The sequence below is a fragment of the Scomber scombrus genome, chromosome 4, assembly GCF_963691925.1.
Source record: "Scomber scombrus chromosome 4, fScoSco1.1, whole genome shotgun sequence".
Lineage (NCBI taxonomy): Eukaryota > Metazoa > Chordata > Actinopteri > Scombriformes > Scombridae > Scomber > Scomber scombrus.
Window position 1 is genome coordinate 8,462,643 of NC_084973.1, and position 16,108 is coordinate 8,478,750.

General features: G+C 41.0%; 2 protein-coding genes across 2 annotated transcripts; both read left to right on the plus strand.

Annotated features, from left to right (window-relative positions):
- The first annotated feature begins 6,263 nt into the window (after positions 1 to 6,263).
- vsig8b (V-set and immunoglobulin domain containing 8b) lies at positions 6,264 to 10,756 on the plus strand. The gene is made up of 8 exons (XM_062417016.1): positions 6,264 to 6,362; positions 6,756 to 6,835; positions 8,510 to 8,670; positions 8,841 to 9,042; positions 9,301 to 9,453; positions 9,554 to 9,676; positions 9,873 to 10,011; positions 10,100 to 10,756. The coding sequence occupies exons 2-8, from the start codon at positions 6,763 to 6,765 to the stop codon at positions 10,329 to 10,331; spliced, it is 1,083 nt and encodes a 360-aa protein (XP_062273000.1). The 5' UTR covers positions 6,264 to 6,362; positions 6,756 to 6,762; the 3' UTR covers positions 10,332 to 10,756.
- Positions 10,757 to 13,184: 2,428 nt separating this feature from the next.
- On the plus strand, positions 13,185 to 14,165 carry LOC133978836 (uncharacterized). Its single transcript, XM_062417174.1, has one exon. It carries the CDS (start codon positions 13,185 to 13,187, stop codon positions 14,163 to 14,165), a length of 981 nt encoding a protein of 326 aa, XP_062273158.1.
- Positions 14,166 to 16,108: the final 1,943 nt, after the last annotated feature.

Genomic DNA, 16,108 nt, shown 5'->3' on the forward strand with positions numbered 1-16,108 from the left:
CATATGCTCTTCCATTAATCTTAACTCATGACCAAATCCAAGACACAGAAAACATTTTAAACTGACCTGCATGACCAGAAAGAGTATCAGCTATGAATTTTTTAAGAAAGATGGTTGTTTTCACTTTGTTTTTGTGACTGCAATTTATCTTTATACATCACGGTGCTATTTTGTTAAAGGTATGAGGAGTTTTGAGAATAGAGAAGAAGCACATTTGAGTGTGCACTGCAAAGTAACCCACAGTTATGTTGTTTGTCTCCTACTGTCAAAGCCTGCACCAGTGTTCTCGACAATTTATCTGGAAAATGGAGAGAAACTGCACAGACTGTCTGGTCCTGCCCACCTTATCCTTATTGAACTGTGTGATTTCCGGGCATGTGTGTGTTTTAAGTGGAGTAAAGGAAGAAGCGTCTGTGGCTAGAGGTCACAGTTCAGTAAAATCACAAATGAGAAGAGTATTAGAGCATTTCTGTCAAAACTCTTTTTTTCTTGCAAGTTCAAATGGGCAGCTCAATTCAGAGCGAGCAATCAGCCCACACCACCCATTCATCTCTGTAGATGTGTGGGTGTGTGGGGGAGACAGGGAGAGAGCTAAAGAGAGAGAGATCGTTTCAGACCTTCACTGTATTATGTGAGGTCATTCTCTAATGTCTTCTGGCCTGTTCTTGCTTCCTAATGGGCTAGTTTATGATTTGTTCTTTGATTTAAAGTTAGGTTTAGTTTAAGGTTTAGGTTAATAACAAGTTAAAGCTGCTGTAATCAAAGTATTAATATCAACAATGGATCAAATGAGTGTGTAATGTGAAAGGTGTTGCTCATAATGAGAACTCCACAGGGAGTTATTATCTGACTCTGCAGCAATTTTACTGCTCTGACTACTCACTGCTCTCATCATGCTACACCACCTGCACGGCACCAAACAGCTTACAGACAAAGTTATGGGGACTGCCCATTGGTCCGATGGCCCATTATTTCGAAACCCCAATAGTTTGAAAAATGTCCCATTGGACTGAAAGCCCATTAGTACGACAGCCCGTTATCCCAAAAGCAAACGCCCATTGCTTTGAAGGCCCATTGCTCCGAAAATACACACTCTGGAGTTGTTGGAGTTCAGTGACTGCCAGCCCTGTCCATGCATTATTTATGGTTAGGCATTCTGATTAAGCTAACTCTGTTGTCTTTTGGGCACCCTAACCCAAAAGAGTTTGTATGCACTAAATGCACTAAAAAGCAAGCATTTTGTAAACGTTATTGTCTCGTTTGTGCATCAAAATTCACTAAAATATTAAATGTAAAAAAAACTCCAGGGAGAGTATGTTTTTTCAGAGCAGTGGGTGCTCGGAGAAGTGGGCTTTTGTTTTCGGGATAACAGGCGGGCAAACTAATGGGCTCTTGGTCCCACGTTTTTCAAACTATTGTGATATTGGAATAATCAGCCATCTGACCTAGGGCATGACACTAAAGTTAGCAACTAGTCAGTTAACACAGCCGAGGACGTAGCCACTAAAGTGCCAAAATATCTTCCAAGAGTTGATAACCAAAATACGTAGAACTAGAGGTCCCAGGAGGACACAAACAACTTCAAATGAATGCTAATGTTTTTACAAGCTTATGTTGGAAGGAACAGTTTGGCATTTTTTGAAGTATGGTTATGAGAGTTACATAAAACAGTCACTCTGATGTCTGTTTGGTGCTAGGTTAAAACTAGTGGCCAGTTAGCCTAGCTTAGCATAACAGCTAGAAACAAAATCCACCTGCCAGGAGCTCACTAATTGACACATTATATCTTGTTTGTATAGTCCATACAAAAAACTAAATGTAAAAATGAGTAGTTGTGTGCCAAAATATTTCTTGGCTGGGTACAGTAACTTCCTGGAGATGTTATCACCATGAGATTGCTAGTTGAGACTCCAGATCAGTGCATCTGGTAAAGGAAAAGTCCTGCACGTAACCCCCCATAAAACCGCAAATGGTTATTGTTACAATTTGAATGAATTTGCGAATCCGTGTCTTTCCCAAAATGTTGAGCTCTTCCTTTAAATGCACAATATGTCATTTCTGGTGCTGGGAGTTTCTCAATCGAAACAAAAACAAAAGACAGAGTTTGATGACATTATGAAGTGGCGTGGGATCATGGGAGTTGTTGGCATCATTGTTAAACAACCAGCTTCTCCCAGCTAGGATTTCTTCAGGGCTCATTGTTCAGGAGGCATTTCCGGGGAGCCGAATTATCCACAGTGGTCTCCTCCTCTACAAATAAACAGACCTGCTGATTAAAACCAGTAAAAGAGTGAATAAAACAGTTTCATGTTAAAAATCGGTGTTTCTCCAACAATGTTCAGAAGACACAGGACGTAAGGAGGTTGCTAATGTATACTCAGCTGGTTTCTTGGACAACTTACGATCCAGACATTGAGGAAGTTTTTACTGGGAGCCAAATTATCCACAGAGGTCTACTACTCTATAAAGAAACAGATCTGCTGATTAAAACCACTACAAATACTGAATGAAGTAGTTTCATGTAAAATAATCAGTGTTTCTCCAAGTCTTCTTCAGTGACATTTTCTCAGCTTATTTCTCGCATAACTCAAGATCCATGTCCAATGACTAATATCCTACTTTAGTTTAAAACATACACTTGAAAATAACCAAGATCTATAATGTCTATAGTAAAAATGTGGCTTGAACTGGATAAAAGTCTATTCATGACAGTTTCTGGCGGACAATCACAATGCCGACATATTATCTTTGGTAGACGCCATTGTGGCGGACAACCACAACCCCAGCGAATGCTTGGTAGAGGGGGTATGACAGAGGACCAAATGAAATGGACCATTACCTGATTAAAATGACGGATATCTCTGGGTTTTGAAAATTGCTGGAAACATTTGTAATAATGTAAGTACACAACTCAACAAAATATCTAACATAGGTCTAGTTGTTCTGTGGCCTTTTTAATGCGGAATAGTTAGATATTTTAGCTTTAAGGCTCAGGTTCACATTTAAAGTTATGGCCAGGATTACTTTTACTTTAGGGCTACTTTAGGATGTGATAAGAGATGGTTAAGTTGGAAAGCAGCAGTCTGGGAATAACAAAAGTGTATGGAGTGTCCTCTCAAAGTGCTTGTGTAATTGCTTTGTGAGAGTGTTATGCTTTTATTACTGCCCCGCATTGACCAAGTTCACCAATTTGCAGCTCTGACAGAGAACAAGGACAAACAACATCAAAAGAATGCAAATTCTTCTCCACAAACTATTTTTGGTGTTTTGATGAAAATTGCCGTTACTCTATGAATTATTATGTGGCTTTCAAGCAGAGCCAAGCATGTGTGAGAATCCATTCAACTGAGCATCAATTCTGCAGAAATAATTTCCTTTCCCAATGAATGTGTGCTCCTTTTTATTGACTGAGGATACAACAGACAATAAAGCATAACATCATGCTCATTTTCATCACCAGTCTTTTGCCATAATGCATCAAGCAAGAATAGTTCTCTTGATTTGTAATTGTAGAGAAAAGAGAAGTCAGCGTTAAATTACATTATTATATCCCAATTCCCCAATGTGTGTGGGAAATATCAGCCATCGTAGTAGAAGAGAGGAGTAGAGAGATCTGAAGTTCTTTATCAGAGAATACAGTTTCCATCCCACTCCTGCAAGCGAGGCTTAGGGGACGGTACTCCATGGACTCTCTCTATGTGCCAGACTTCACTGGGTTTAGCAGAAGAAGCACAACTTATTGGATTATGGGGTCCAGCGTCTATGCTCATATTGCTGGAGGCTGTGTGTGTGCATGTGTGTGAGTGTGTGTGTATGTGTGTGTGTGCAAGAGACAGGATATGTGTGGGTTTTGTCCTGCTGTGTCCAGCATCATTCAAGCATGCTTTCATGGTAGATGGGCCCTTTCCTTAGTGGGTTACTTACTGAGATAAAGAATCGCAGAAGCTGTTAGGAATCCTCACATTTGCCTCTTTATTATTTATTCTGCAGCATGGCACATGGAAAGCATGCGGGCAGGAGCTGCCCAAACTGTGCTCTGCTTGGAGACAAGAAGTAATCCTACCGGTTTCACAGCACAACAAGACAACAGAATTCAATGACGATTGGCAACACTTACGACAATGCTACTTCTGCGCTCGTTATTGCAGGCTCTAACTAACACCACCCAGGCAGTGGAGTACATCATTACCATGGGCAGGACATTGGTGAATAATGACTGATTGTTGTAAAGGAGACAAAAAATCAATTTCACTGTCAAAGTAGACGTTTAATTGCAGAGATTCAGGGGTTCATGGATATACTGTGTGGTCTGGAGTGTGCTGGCTGTATTCTGATCACGTTTCTCTTTGAGGGTCTGAGTGACTGCCTCCCTCTGGCAGAAGCGCCATCCCTGTCCCAGTGGCGTTCCACCTTAAAAAGACGAATATATGTGCCTAACTGGCTCACTGACATTGACACACCGTGACTCACGCTGTTGTGCTATTTCAGTATGGCTGCTGGCAAGCCCTACATTTCTGTAGCCTCTCCCCTCCCTGCTTTGGTCATTTGTTTGCCTCCCCTGCTAGGCTGTTTACTTGTAATTTGGACATCTGTCAAGGTGGTTTGTTTGCTACCCTGTGGTGTGATTAGGCTACCTTTGCCAAATCTGGTAGGATAGATGTTGGATATCACAAGTCTACAGCCAATACAAGACAAATCTGGAGTTTGGCCACCTCTCATCTACCAAGTTTAGTAAGATAATTAGGAAATCATTGGGTGAAATAAAGGGTGTGTGCAACAAGTTAAGCAGATTGAGGTCAGTGATCACAAATGTGTTCATCATGCTTGTTCACACTCTCTTTCCTGCAGAGGTGGTCTTGTGCAGTGTCCCAGTACTGTCTGTTTGGACCCGCCTCGTCCTATCACACAGTCTGTTCGGCGCAGAGCTCCGGCGCCAGAACCTCCTCTTACACCACAGGGAGGGAGCCGGGCAATTAACCACCTGCTGGTAAAGCAGCCGTACAGCACAACCTCACACACGCCCTGACATTTGCAGGATCACTCCTGAACACACTCACATACAGATTTATTGATGCGGTGTCACTCATTCACCCTGCATGAAGCGCAGGTATACAGCTTGCAAACACACAGCGTGCAAAAACAAGAGAAGGTAGTTAGTTCTGGTTTCAAATTTGCTCTCTGATCATGTTTCAGACTGAGCATTACTGATTTGTTCATCTGCTTAATGAACATTAATGGCAGGATCGCATTAAGCCAGCACTTAAGTTTCCTAATGGCTAACGTCATGCTCCGCGCTCACATCACATACTGTACGCACTCACACAATCGATACTGAATCATTTCACCACCCCATCCAACTTCAATGAAAATGTCATTCATTTTTGGATCATCGGCCACAGTGAGCTTTGGTACTTTAAAACAGATTATATAAATTACAACAACCACTCATCTGGAGCTGCTTATCTGCAAATCAAAATTCTCCATTTTTTGGTAAATCACTCATAGCTGATGAGAAGTGGTGCCATTGTTAGCAGGTTCACATAACTCAGACAATTTGTGCTTCCACTGATTAGTTTAATCATCTAATAAAAGCTTTATTTACAATGTGGGCACTGCAGTAGTTGCACTGTGGTTTGCATCTTTGTCATTCTTGGCACTGAGGCACAAATCAACATGTTCCATTGAGCACAAACTGTCTGACGGGTGTGTCAGGAGGGTGTGACAGGGAAGGGCTGGGATACATTTAACAATTCACAGTTACATCATTGTTTAGTTATTCTGAAGATTACATACTACAAACAAAATCTCAGTATTTCAATAAAAGAAAAAGACAATTTACATGTACAACTGCTGTCTAGCAAACAGGAAACCATTTTGTTTTGGTCAAATTCCACACAGGAGGTAATGATTTTCAAATTATTATCATATGAAAAAACTTGGCAGGTGCTAGATATGTTGACCAGCATGCTTACCAGTGCAGCAACATAGTGGCTGAACCTGAAGTGGCAGGTAATCATTAATCGCTGTCATCAGCCACTGCCCAGTATTTGACAACAAATACTGACAGAAAGACTGACAAAACTCTTTTTCTGATTTCTGGATCTTATTGTGAACATGTTAAACAATTGAACACATTTCCAACTTCTAAAAACATGTTTACAAAACCAAAACTTTTCACTTGATATTGAACGTTACCGAGTATAGGAGTGGCCAACGTATGTACTATGAACAGAGAGGGTGTGGCCACAGTTACTGCTGCTGAGTTTCACCTGAGAACAAAATAAGCAAGCTTCACCAGTAGTGACACACAGCCAGACATTTAAAGGACATACTTTTCCTTTGGATTACTTCTTCACTTTCAGGTATGTTAGAGCTATTACTTTTTCCCTTTTATGCCTTTCAACAGTACTCCCTTTCATTTTCTTAGTGGTGTGTACTTAAGAAAGAAACAGTTTTTCTTTCTTGTGGTTGATTTCCATTGATATTCAAATTCAGTCTGGCCCTTAACTGTTGTTAAAAGAGGCAATTTTTTAAGAGCAGACCAGGCAGTAATTATAATACTTCCAATAAAAGGCACATGTTACATTTGAGACAGCTGTGTCATTGGTGAGGCAGATGACAGCCTCACCAAGCAGAGATGTTTTTACTTCCATGAAATTAAATTAGTCAGACAAAATACAAATACTTTCAAATATGCAAGAATGTCAGTGAAAACACATTCTTAGAATAAATTCTTCACTTTGTGCTGCTTTCAGGTTTTTAATGGAGCCTGTATTCATAAGCATGGGGCTAAAGCTGCTTGTGCTGTTTCTGGTAACATTTCAGCTGAAGACAGGTGAGTCTGCCTTTTATTCTTTTTTTAAACTCCTGAGGGCACTTCTTCTTTCAAACAACACTTTCAGTTAGGCATGAGTATTTATACAATGAATGGAAACTACAGAACATGTATCCACAAACATAACAGGTGTTGACTTTCACCCATATACATTTTGATCATTCCATTTTTTTGGCTGTACTGGTCTGATCTGTGATCCATGCATACCAGCCAGCCTCACATACTCTAAGCAGATAATCTAACAGTCATACCACTGGGTGGATTGCATTGTAGATGTTCACTGAACCATGTGTATACTGTATAATGCGGGTGTCAGATAAGTACCCTGCATTCTCCCGGCACCAAGGGTCAAACTGCTATTTACATTTGTAAAGTAAGACTCTAAGAGATTTTATTGTCCCCAGTGGAGAAATTAGTCTCAGGCCTCCAAGTTGTCTATTTTAATATATGAACAACATAAAAACAGGGGTGAAATTAAAGGCACCAGAGCAGCCGAGCGGAAGTAAACAGCATACATACAGAACGTATGCAAAACTATTATCACGGTTCACAAAAACCTCCCGAGACTTCAGATCTTAATGTTGCACCACCTCATTAGACCAATAGTTTATTGCTCGGTGTTAAGATGTTTGATTCTTTAAGTTCAAGATTCCCAGTGGTAGACTGAGAAGTGTTATATGAGTCTAAGGCCAATGAGTAGGTGCACAGGATTTGAATATTTGCAGCTCTTTGTAACAAGCTTAGTGACTGTGTTCACTGGCAACTTAGCCGCCTCTCCACATGAAAAACACGTCTTCCTTAGATCACAGCATTTTGCCAAAGGGGGTTTTCACAGTGTAAACATTTGACTGACTAATTTGGTCTTTTTTTCCCCGACTCCCTTTATCCCATCTGCCATTAACACGCTTTTATAAATACATCTGACATACTTCATTTCGTTGTTATGGCATTGAAATCTTTTCAGAGTGCTCTAGTGAATTTAATGGTGAGTGGTATCAAAAGTGAGGCTGATTTGGTTTATCAACACGGTCCATTAAGATGTTTAGTTTAGGTTAACCATGTAGAGGGGGAAAATAATGAAAAGAAGCTGAGTGACATTACTAAAACAAATAACTTGACCTGTTGAAATGTGTTGCCACACAATGATGATAAGCACTGAGTTCTTTCTATAAATGTCAAGCTATCAGCAATAATTGAAATCCATGGCTATAAACAGTGAGTCAGTAGGGTGAATGTGTCCGTTTGAACACAACTCAGCTTTTAACTGCACCAAGTCAACTTCATTGGTTCATTTAGTTTTGATCGTTTACCAAAAATGTTTCTGACAGTTAATGAGCTGAGAGAGTTTTAAATTAATATGTTATTCATTTTCACCAGAAATACTGCTTTTTAATTTTATTACAACTGCAAACCGTCAAATCCTCAGTTAGACTTAAGAGACCAGTTAGTTTCAGATCAGCACTCTTACTCTGCTCTGTTTAGGAGCACAGGCCCAGAGCTTGAATGCCATTAAGTGAAGAAAATATTAATGCATTTGAGAGGGAAATTCTGTTTTTTTTTCAGTCTTTTTTTTTTGTTTGTCCTTCGGCAACACTAGATGATTATGAAAACTAGAAGGAGGAGGAGCTGTATATTATGAGACTAACATTTTTTCTGACACATCACACGTGACAGAGGCGATGCAGGTGACATCTTCGGGGCCACAGACCATCCAGAAGCCCCTGGGTGATACAGTCACACTAGGATGCACCTACACTCCCAGCCCCCAAGACACTGGAGAACTGGACATTGAATGGTCTAACGTCAGCCCGGACATGACACAGAAAGATAAACTGGTGGGTTAATGTTTGACAACAGAGGGGAAGTAATAAAAAAAAAAAAACTCTGGGAGGTTGGAGTAAAAACACGGCACACATTCAGGGACCGATATTTTACCTTTAAGCTATGTCAGTGGAAAAACCTGCTTGAGGTGGTGTCATCACTCAACACAATGTTTGCATCTCAGATCTTATCATACACAGGGGGCCAGATACACCACTACGGTGACGCCAGCATCTCCAAAAGGCTCAAATTCATAGCAGAACCCAAGCAGGGAGACGCTTCCATCTCTCTCTCTGATGTGAAACTCTCAGACACAGCCACCTACCAGTGCAAAGTCAAGAAGGCGCCAGGTGTCGACATGCGAAAAGTCACACTTGTGGTGATGGGTAAGGATGAATTCCTTTCAACTGGTTTTACCTGTTCATTTCCTTCTCTGACTTCCTTAAAATGTTGTTGTAACTCACTTGGAATTTATCAAGTCCCTTTTCCTGTTTCCCTTCCTCTCAGTCAGCGATGACACCTTTCTTTGTATTCATACCTCTTTCACACCTTTAACCCTTCTGTGATGAATCAAAGCATTGAAGCATTACTCTGATAACATTTTTCATGCCTGCTGTTTATTTATATTTATATTCTTTTATCAGTGCCCCCATCGGTGCCAAAGTGTTGGGTGGAAGGCGCGGAGGAGAAAGGCGGCACCGTCTCACTCCGTTGCAAATCCTCTCAGGGATCCACTCCTCTTAGTTATATGTGGAGAAAAGAAAGCGGAGGTTCAATGCCGTCCACTGCAACCCAAGGTAAGGCAGACAAAAGGGCCTTTCTATGACTAGACATACACAGTGAGCATGGTGTATTCTCACAATATGCACATTCTGAATGTTCTCTTCTTTCTTTAAGACGCACAAACTGGGGAGCTTTTGATCAAGAACCATACAGACAGCTATGTTGGAAGTTACTTGTGTGAGGTAAAAAATGCTGTCGGCAAAGCACAGTGTAAATATGCACTGCATGCATACAACCGTAAGTCTATGATATAATCTTTTCTAAATTTACTCTTAAGCACATAACACTGTATATCCTAAAGGAACATGTTTATTTTCCTGTTCCACTTTGTAATGCCATAATCATGTGTAAACCACATGTTACAGGTATTTAGTTCTTTAAAGAAGGAGAGCTTTACTTGTTTGATCTATAAGCAGCATGTCCTCTCTTCCAGCTACCAATAAAGTGGGTGTCATAGTTGGGGCGGTGATAGGTGCTCTGCTTCTGCTGCTGCTGCTCCTGCTCCTCATCTGGCTCCTGATCTGCTGCTGTCACAAGCGGCGGTATGAGAAGGAGGTTGCAAATGAAATAAGGTACTGTGTCAGAGCTGGGGAGCATTTTAAACATTCATGAAATATTCTAAGGATTAACTGACTAAACCAGTGTGACCTGTTTCCTCAGGGAGGACGTCCCGGCCCCTGAGAGCCGACCCTCCAGCAGAAACTCCAGCTTCCGCTCAGTGGTGGGCTACCGCACCCACCCCGGGGTGGAATACAGCTCAGTGAGGAACCACCTGCCCAGCATCAGTGAATCTGGCCACGGAGTCATCTACACAGGCGGGAACAACACAGGAACCACTGCAGGGGACAAACCTCCACTCCAATATGACCACCGATATGGATACCCAGTGTAAATAATACAGATACTCCTCATAGACTGTTTACTTCAAGTACAAAACTCTAAAGAAGGGACATTTTTATTCACTTTCAGTATAAAACATATTGTAAAGAATACTGTCTGCACAGTATCTATGTGACAAACTGTGCACAGGTGCATTGTAATGTATTTAACTGGAGAATAATGGCATGTTAATAGCAGAGTGCTGGTATAAGACTACTGGAGACTCGTAAAATCTTACCTCAGCTCTTCAGCAAACATAAAATATACAGCTGGCTGACTTTCATGATGCACTGTAGCATAATGTATCATTGCTATGGTATGAAAAACAATGGTTCTCATAATCTAAGCCATTAGTGACTCAGTATAATGTATGTAAAATGTATATAGCAGATGGCTTGTATTTTTATTTTTGGTGCTTTTTTTTCTATGATGCATAAGTAGCTCAATCAGTTTATCACTTTTTAAAATATGTGCAATAAATCTTTTTTTTTAAAACTGGAAAATCAATGAGAAGAGTACCATCAAATCTTATTTATGGTTTATATCATTCACATTTTTGTGTCAGGGTTCCATAATTTACTGCATGATGATATCTGGTTTCACAATAGTAAATAGAATAACATTTGAACCAGAGGATGCAGAGTGTAACAATGCTTATCTGACTGGAAAAGATCTAATTTAGTTTAATTCTGGAACCATCGTAATGAAATCAGACGTTGTGTTTTGACATGCAAAATCAGCTACAATAAAAACCCAGACAGGCAGAGTAAACTACTGTATCTTTACAGACAGATATCCAAATGCAAATGATTTATGTTTAAGGGTTAGGAGTCTGCATTAAAAATGAAGACGATGCAAAACAAGTCACTCTGGTGTAGCTTAATCAAAATCTAAAATTCTGATGGAAGCGCATAAACAGTGTCAGACAAGCCGTCTCTGATCCTCTTCTGTGCGTATTCCTTCTGGCCAATTTCATTTGCAAAACAAAGCGGTGCAAAATTGTCTTGTTTTTGTTGTGTGTTTCTCCAGTTTTTTGCAAAGCAACCAGTAAACTAGTTATTAGTGTATTGACTAATATTTGAAGCACTAATCCACAGTTGCCACTTTCAGTAGGCAGTCAGCACTCTGCTCCACCTCTCTCCGGGCCCTCTATCAGTCTGATCCCATATCTGAACATATATATTGAATTAATGACAGCTGTAGGAAGTAGTGAGTGTTGGTGGGCCCTCAGCAATAAATTGTACCCAGGACCCCCTCAAGGCTTGTAAAAGCTTGGCATTTTTTTCTGTAAACAGTGTTTCAAATAATCATAAAAAACAAGCAAACAAACCAAAAAACCCAAATTAGACTTTCACATTTTGACATTTTAGGTTTTCTTGAAAATGTAGCCAGCAGCCCCTCCCTCACTTGTACACACACATGCACACACACGCACGCACACACATCACAAAAACATGTTTACTCTTTACCACTGCACTGTTTGAGTTAGTGACTTTGTGACTCCCACTGCAGGGTGTACTTTCACGTCAAGATTCAACCACATTTGCATAAAAAGAGCATTTTATTTTACTGTGCAGAATGGCAGGGTATGCTTTTTCTCAGGATTGTCTGGTATGTGATTAGCCATTCAGTTATGTAATATATTTAACTAAGGTACTATTCATGAGGAAAAATGTGGATGATAATAACCGCATATGTAACAGGATCTAGCTTCTTCTGACTCACTGTAAAACAAGCAACAAGAAATCGAAATGAAATATAGACTGAAATATCATTTAACTGAACATCTTGTTGAAAGTCTTTCTACAAAGTCAGTGTCCCCCCCTACAGCACAAACTTCAGCGATAAGATATTGCATTAACAAGGCTGCTCCTGAAGGTGACTCAAAGGTTATTTGCTTTTCTTATCAGGTAAATAGGTGTGTGTGTGTATGTGTGTGTGTATGTGTGTGTATGCCTATGGTTTGGTGTTTGTAAATATGTGGCTGAGCTACATGAATAACCATTTGCATGCAGAGTCCGGTAAATTGAGGATTTGGCGGATCTGCCATGGTGCACTGATCAACATACAGTAAAGTCCTCGGATATTCATGATGAGCGCATATCCTGCCCCCCCCCCCCCCCCCCCCCCCCCCATATGTCAATGCAAATACAGCGCGACCACTACCTGTGGTCTTAACTGATGCAAATCATTTCTAATTCCTATATATAATCCCATACAAGGAACTCTTAAATCCAAGGACTTCACCTTGCCGTGTGCGTCCTGCAGACAACTCCTGGCAAGGATTAACACTCGGATAAATAAAACAAAACAAATAATTCTTCAGCTGTAGCTGCAAAGGTATTAAACCAGACAACATCTTGTTTCTTCCTGAAAGCAAACTGAATGTAAGGAACATTGAGGATTCGGACTGATAGAAAGTCTCAACTCTAAGGAACCTTTATCAGAGGTAAAAAAAAATTGAATTTTTTTTTTTAACCTAATTGCTCTAACACTCTTATCTCACCTGAACTTTACTTCTTTATGCATATGACCAGATAAATGCAGATTTCACATGTATTTTAACCATTATAGAGGATTTTAACTGAGCTTGTTTGAATTCACTTTATGTATTCCAAAAACTAAATGTGAGTCTTTTCCCTATAGGCCCAGTGACAAACTGTGACTGATTCCATTCTGTGGAAGAAATGAAGGCTCGTCTGGCTTGGAGTATGTGTGCATAATTCTTGCTGACTTGTCATCTCTTTGAACACAGCAAAAACAAAACACTTAAGAATCCCCACACAGACTGCTGAGTGGTACACAGAGGTATAAGGATTAAGTTATTCTCATAAAGGTTTACACTGCAGATGTGTTTGGGCTAAATATGTTAGGGGCAAATAAAGTGGCCATCTGGGTAATGACAGGTCTGTTGTCTGTCACGTCCGTATTCTTCAACCTCTACATCTTCTTGATGAGTCTGCGGAACTACAGGGAGAAAAAACAGTGGAGCGCCTCTGAGACCATCATCGTGGCTCTGTCGGCGGCGGACATATTTCACCACGTGGTCTGTTACTTCTGGATGACCATGGATGAGATGGACAAAGGGTGTCACATTGTCCATTTGCAGTACACGCTCATGCTACTGGTGGTCTTCAGCCTCAAGTTCACCATCATGTGGGACACCACCTTTCTCACCTTCTACTACAGCACCAAGCTGGTGAGCACACCCAATCATTGCTACACACAGATCCAAACTACCATCCTCAAGCATGTGACCTTAGCTGTTTTTGTCATCCCTCTTTGTGGTTTGAGCACCTGTATGCCAATGCTCGCGGTGTTTCACGAAGACAACTACACCCAAGTGAACCAAGACTGTGGGGTTTTAATACCCGACACTTACCCTGGAAAGATTTATGAGGTCATCTATCTGCTCCTTTCTGATGTACTGCCAGGTTTGATCACGACAAAATGCTGCGTCTCCATCTCCATCCACCTTGCCAACCATCTCCGCCACATGAAAGCCAGTACCAACGGTGCCCACTGCCCAAAGCTGGGCACTCAGCTGAGGGTGATCCGGATGGCTCTGTCTCTGGTGGTCATCTTCCTGATCTTCCTCATGGTCGACCTGTACGTTAACTATCAGATATCGGTGAACCACGAGAACGCCATCGTGCTCACGTTCTTGTTCATATCCATCTACACCACTGTAACCGCCATGGTGTTGATCTATGGGAAAAAGACTCTCTGGAAAACTCTGCTCCACGACTATAACGTCTGCCTGGATGGATGTGCGTGTTTGTCTTTTCTGAAGGTGCCCGAACAAAAGACCAAACACAGCATTGCTCCTGCAAAAGTTAAAAACTGAAAAGTCAATTTGCTTTGCGCTGTGGGTCTTTGTGCTGAAATCAAATGGCGATTGTCTGAACTTATGAAAAAGAAAAAAGCCTTTGTATTCAGTAGTCAATCTTTTCTTCTGTGCAGTTTTGTGCAGTTTCAGTAATGACTATTGTCCCACCGTATCATGATTTCATTATATTTTCTTATATCAATAAAGGTATTTTAACTGTATTAGCCAGTTAAAGCAGGGGAGGTAGAGCTGCACAGATCTAAGCCTTCGGGTATCCAATTTACCATCCAAATCACCTTTGAATATTAATAATTCATTAGAACAAATAATAGTTGGGCTTGTAAAATAGATGCACAAGGTTGGTTGCCTGGACATGATGTAAGTCCATCCCCATCTAAAAATGCTGAAAAATACATGACTGTGGTGAGAGTACAGACCTTATTAATAAAACACCAAAGTACGCACAACCTGAACTCCTTTTTTTGTGTTCTTTATCACAGAGATTTTAAGAGTTTTTTTCCTCTCTCAGGTTGCAGATGGTAACTGGACGACTGCCAGTCTAAACTACCTGCACCATTTGGGGAACAAAAAATAAACCGGATGGGGGGAGGGGGGAGGAAGGACAGAGCATCTAATCGCCACCTTCTCTTGTGAAACTGTTGGTTGGTCCTCCACTGCTCCCAGGTGTGACTGTTTGTAACTGTGTATGTGGGCGTGAAACTGGGCGTTCTTAGAAAGTGCACTCATGCCCTGCAAACCTACCCTGAGTAAATAGAAGGAAGGAGGAAGAAAAAAAAAAAAAAGGTTTAAAAAAAAAAAATGTAGCAGACCTCTTTGCAATGCTCCATTAGATCAGACCCTCTGGCACCACCTAGTGAGGTTCAAAGCAGAGATACAATAGCTTGCTAATCCCACTCCAGACAGACGCCCCGAATCCCTCCAGCAGCTAAATGGACAAAGTAAGAAGGGGCATATTTGCCTTTGATGCAGGGGAGTTAAGTCCTACCAAGGCCTTGACTGCCATCCTTCCTGTCTTTCTCACTCTCTCTGTTGGAGGGAGATGAGTTTAGCGTGACAGAGGCAAAAACAGCTCAATATGATCAAATACTGGCCAACATGGAGCCAATACTTAATATGGAAGATTATTCTTTTTTTCAAAGGTCTTTGATTAGGATTTAAATTTAAGAGTTTGAGACCATCTGTGTAGTTTTCTTCCAACTGCTTTCCTCTGAGAGCTGTCTCAAGGTAATGTGTGTGTGTGTGTAGGTGTGTGTTCCTTCAGACTCTGCTTAACAACTAAAAGTTGTACCATTGGCTCATTGTCGGCTGAAAGGAGACTGGAATGACAGCTGCAACATACATAAAAGGAATGTGACTCCTATGATTGATGTCCTCACATTCTTTACAGCATAATGTTGTAAACATGTCTATAGTAAGGAGATTGTTTCCATGGTGACGCTCCTGAGCATCCAGCTAAACCTGGCAGTCGCAACGCTGCTCTTCTTGCATGGATGAACATCACTTCAAGTAGTTATTACTCAGGAGACTTGCAGGGAGAGTGATATCCTGTACCCCTCTATCTGACAGGAAGGAACAGACCATTAGCAATCCAGATTAGCAAGACCAGCACCCATCGCACAATTCCTATAAACATCTCAAAAACTCCTCCCTGCAGACTGCCTCCCCAGATAATGCTCCTTTAGCTCATGCTGTTGATATGGCTATGTGATACTAACGTTTTCCTACACATACCCTAATTGTATTTGAACTACATAAATCACCAGTTTCATGCCAGTTTGTTAGATGTTTGGAGCTTGAACGGGTAATTTTTCACGCTACTGGCAGCATCCAAATGACTGTGTGTGCCAGCGCAGTTTCCAGCGAGATCACAGTATGTCTGTATTCAGTATATTGACAGATCACAGTAAAGAGATAGAGAATATGTCAGTGTCATCCAAAAA

Bases quoted from the DNA above. Each gene is read 5' to 3' on its own strand.
- vsig8b (XM_062417016.1), top strand. From the start codon at position 6,763: ATGGAGCCTGTATTCATAAGCATGGGGCTAAAGCTGCTTGTGCTGTTT. The intron at 8,671-8,840 runs GTGGGTTAATGT...TTTGCATCTCAG, and splicing joins TGACACAGAAAGATAAACTG to ATCTTATCATACACAGGGGG. The intron at 9,677-9,872 runs GTAAGTCTATGA...CCTCTCTTCCAG, and splicing joins TGCACTGCATGCATACAACC to CTACCAATAAAGTGGGTGTC.
- LOC133978836 (XM_062417174.1), top strand. From the start codon at position 13,185: ATGTTAGGGGCAAATAAAGTGGCCATCTGGGTAATGACAGGTCTGTTG.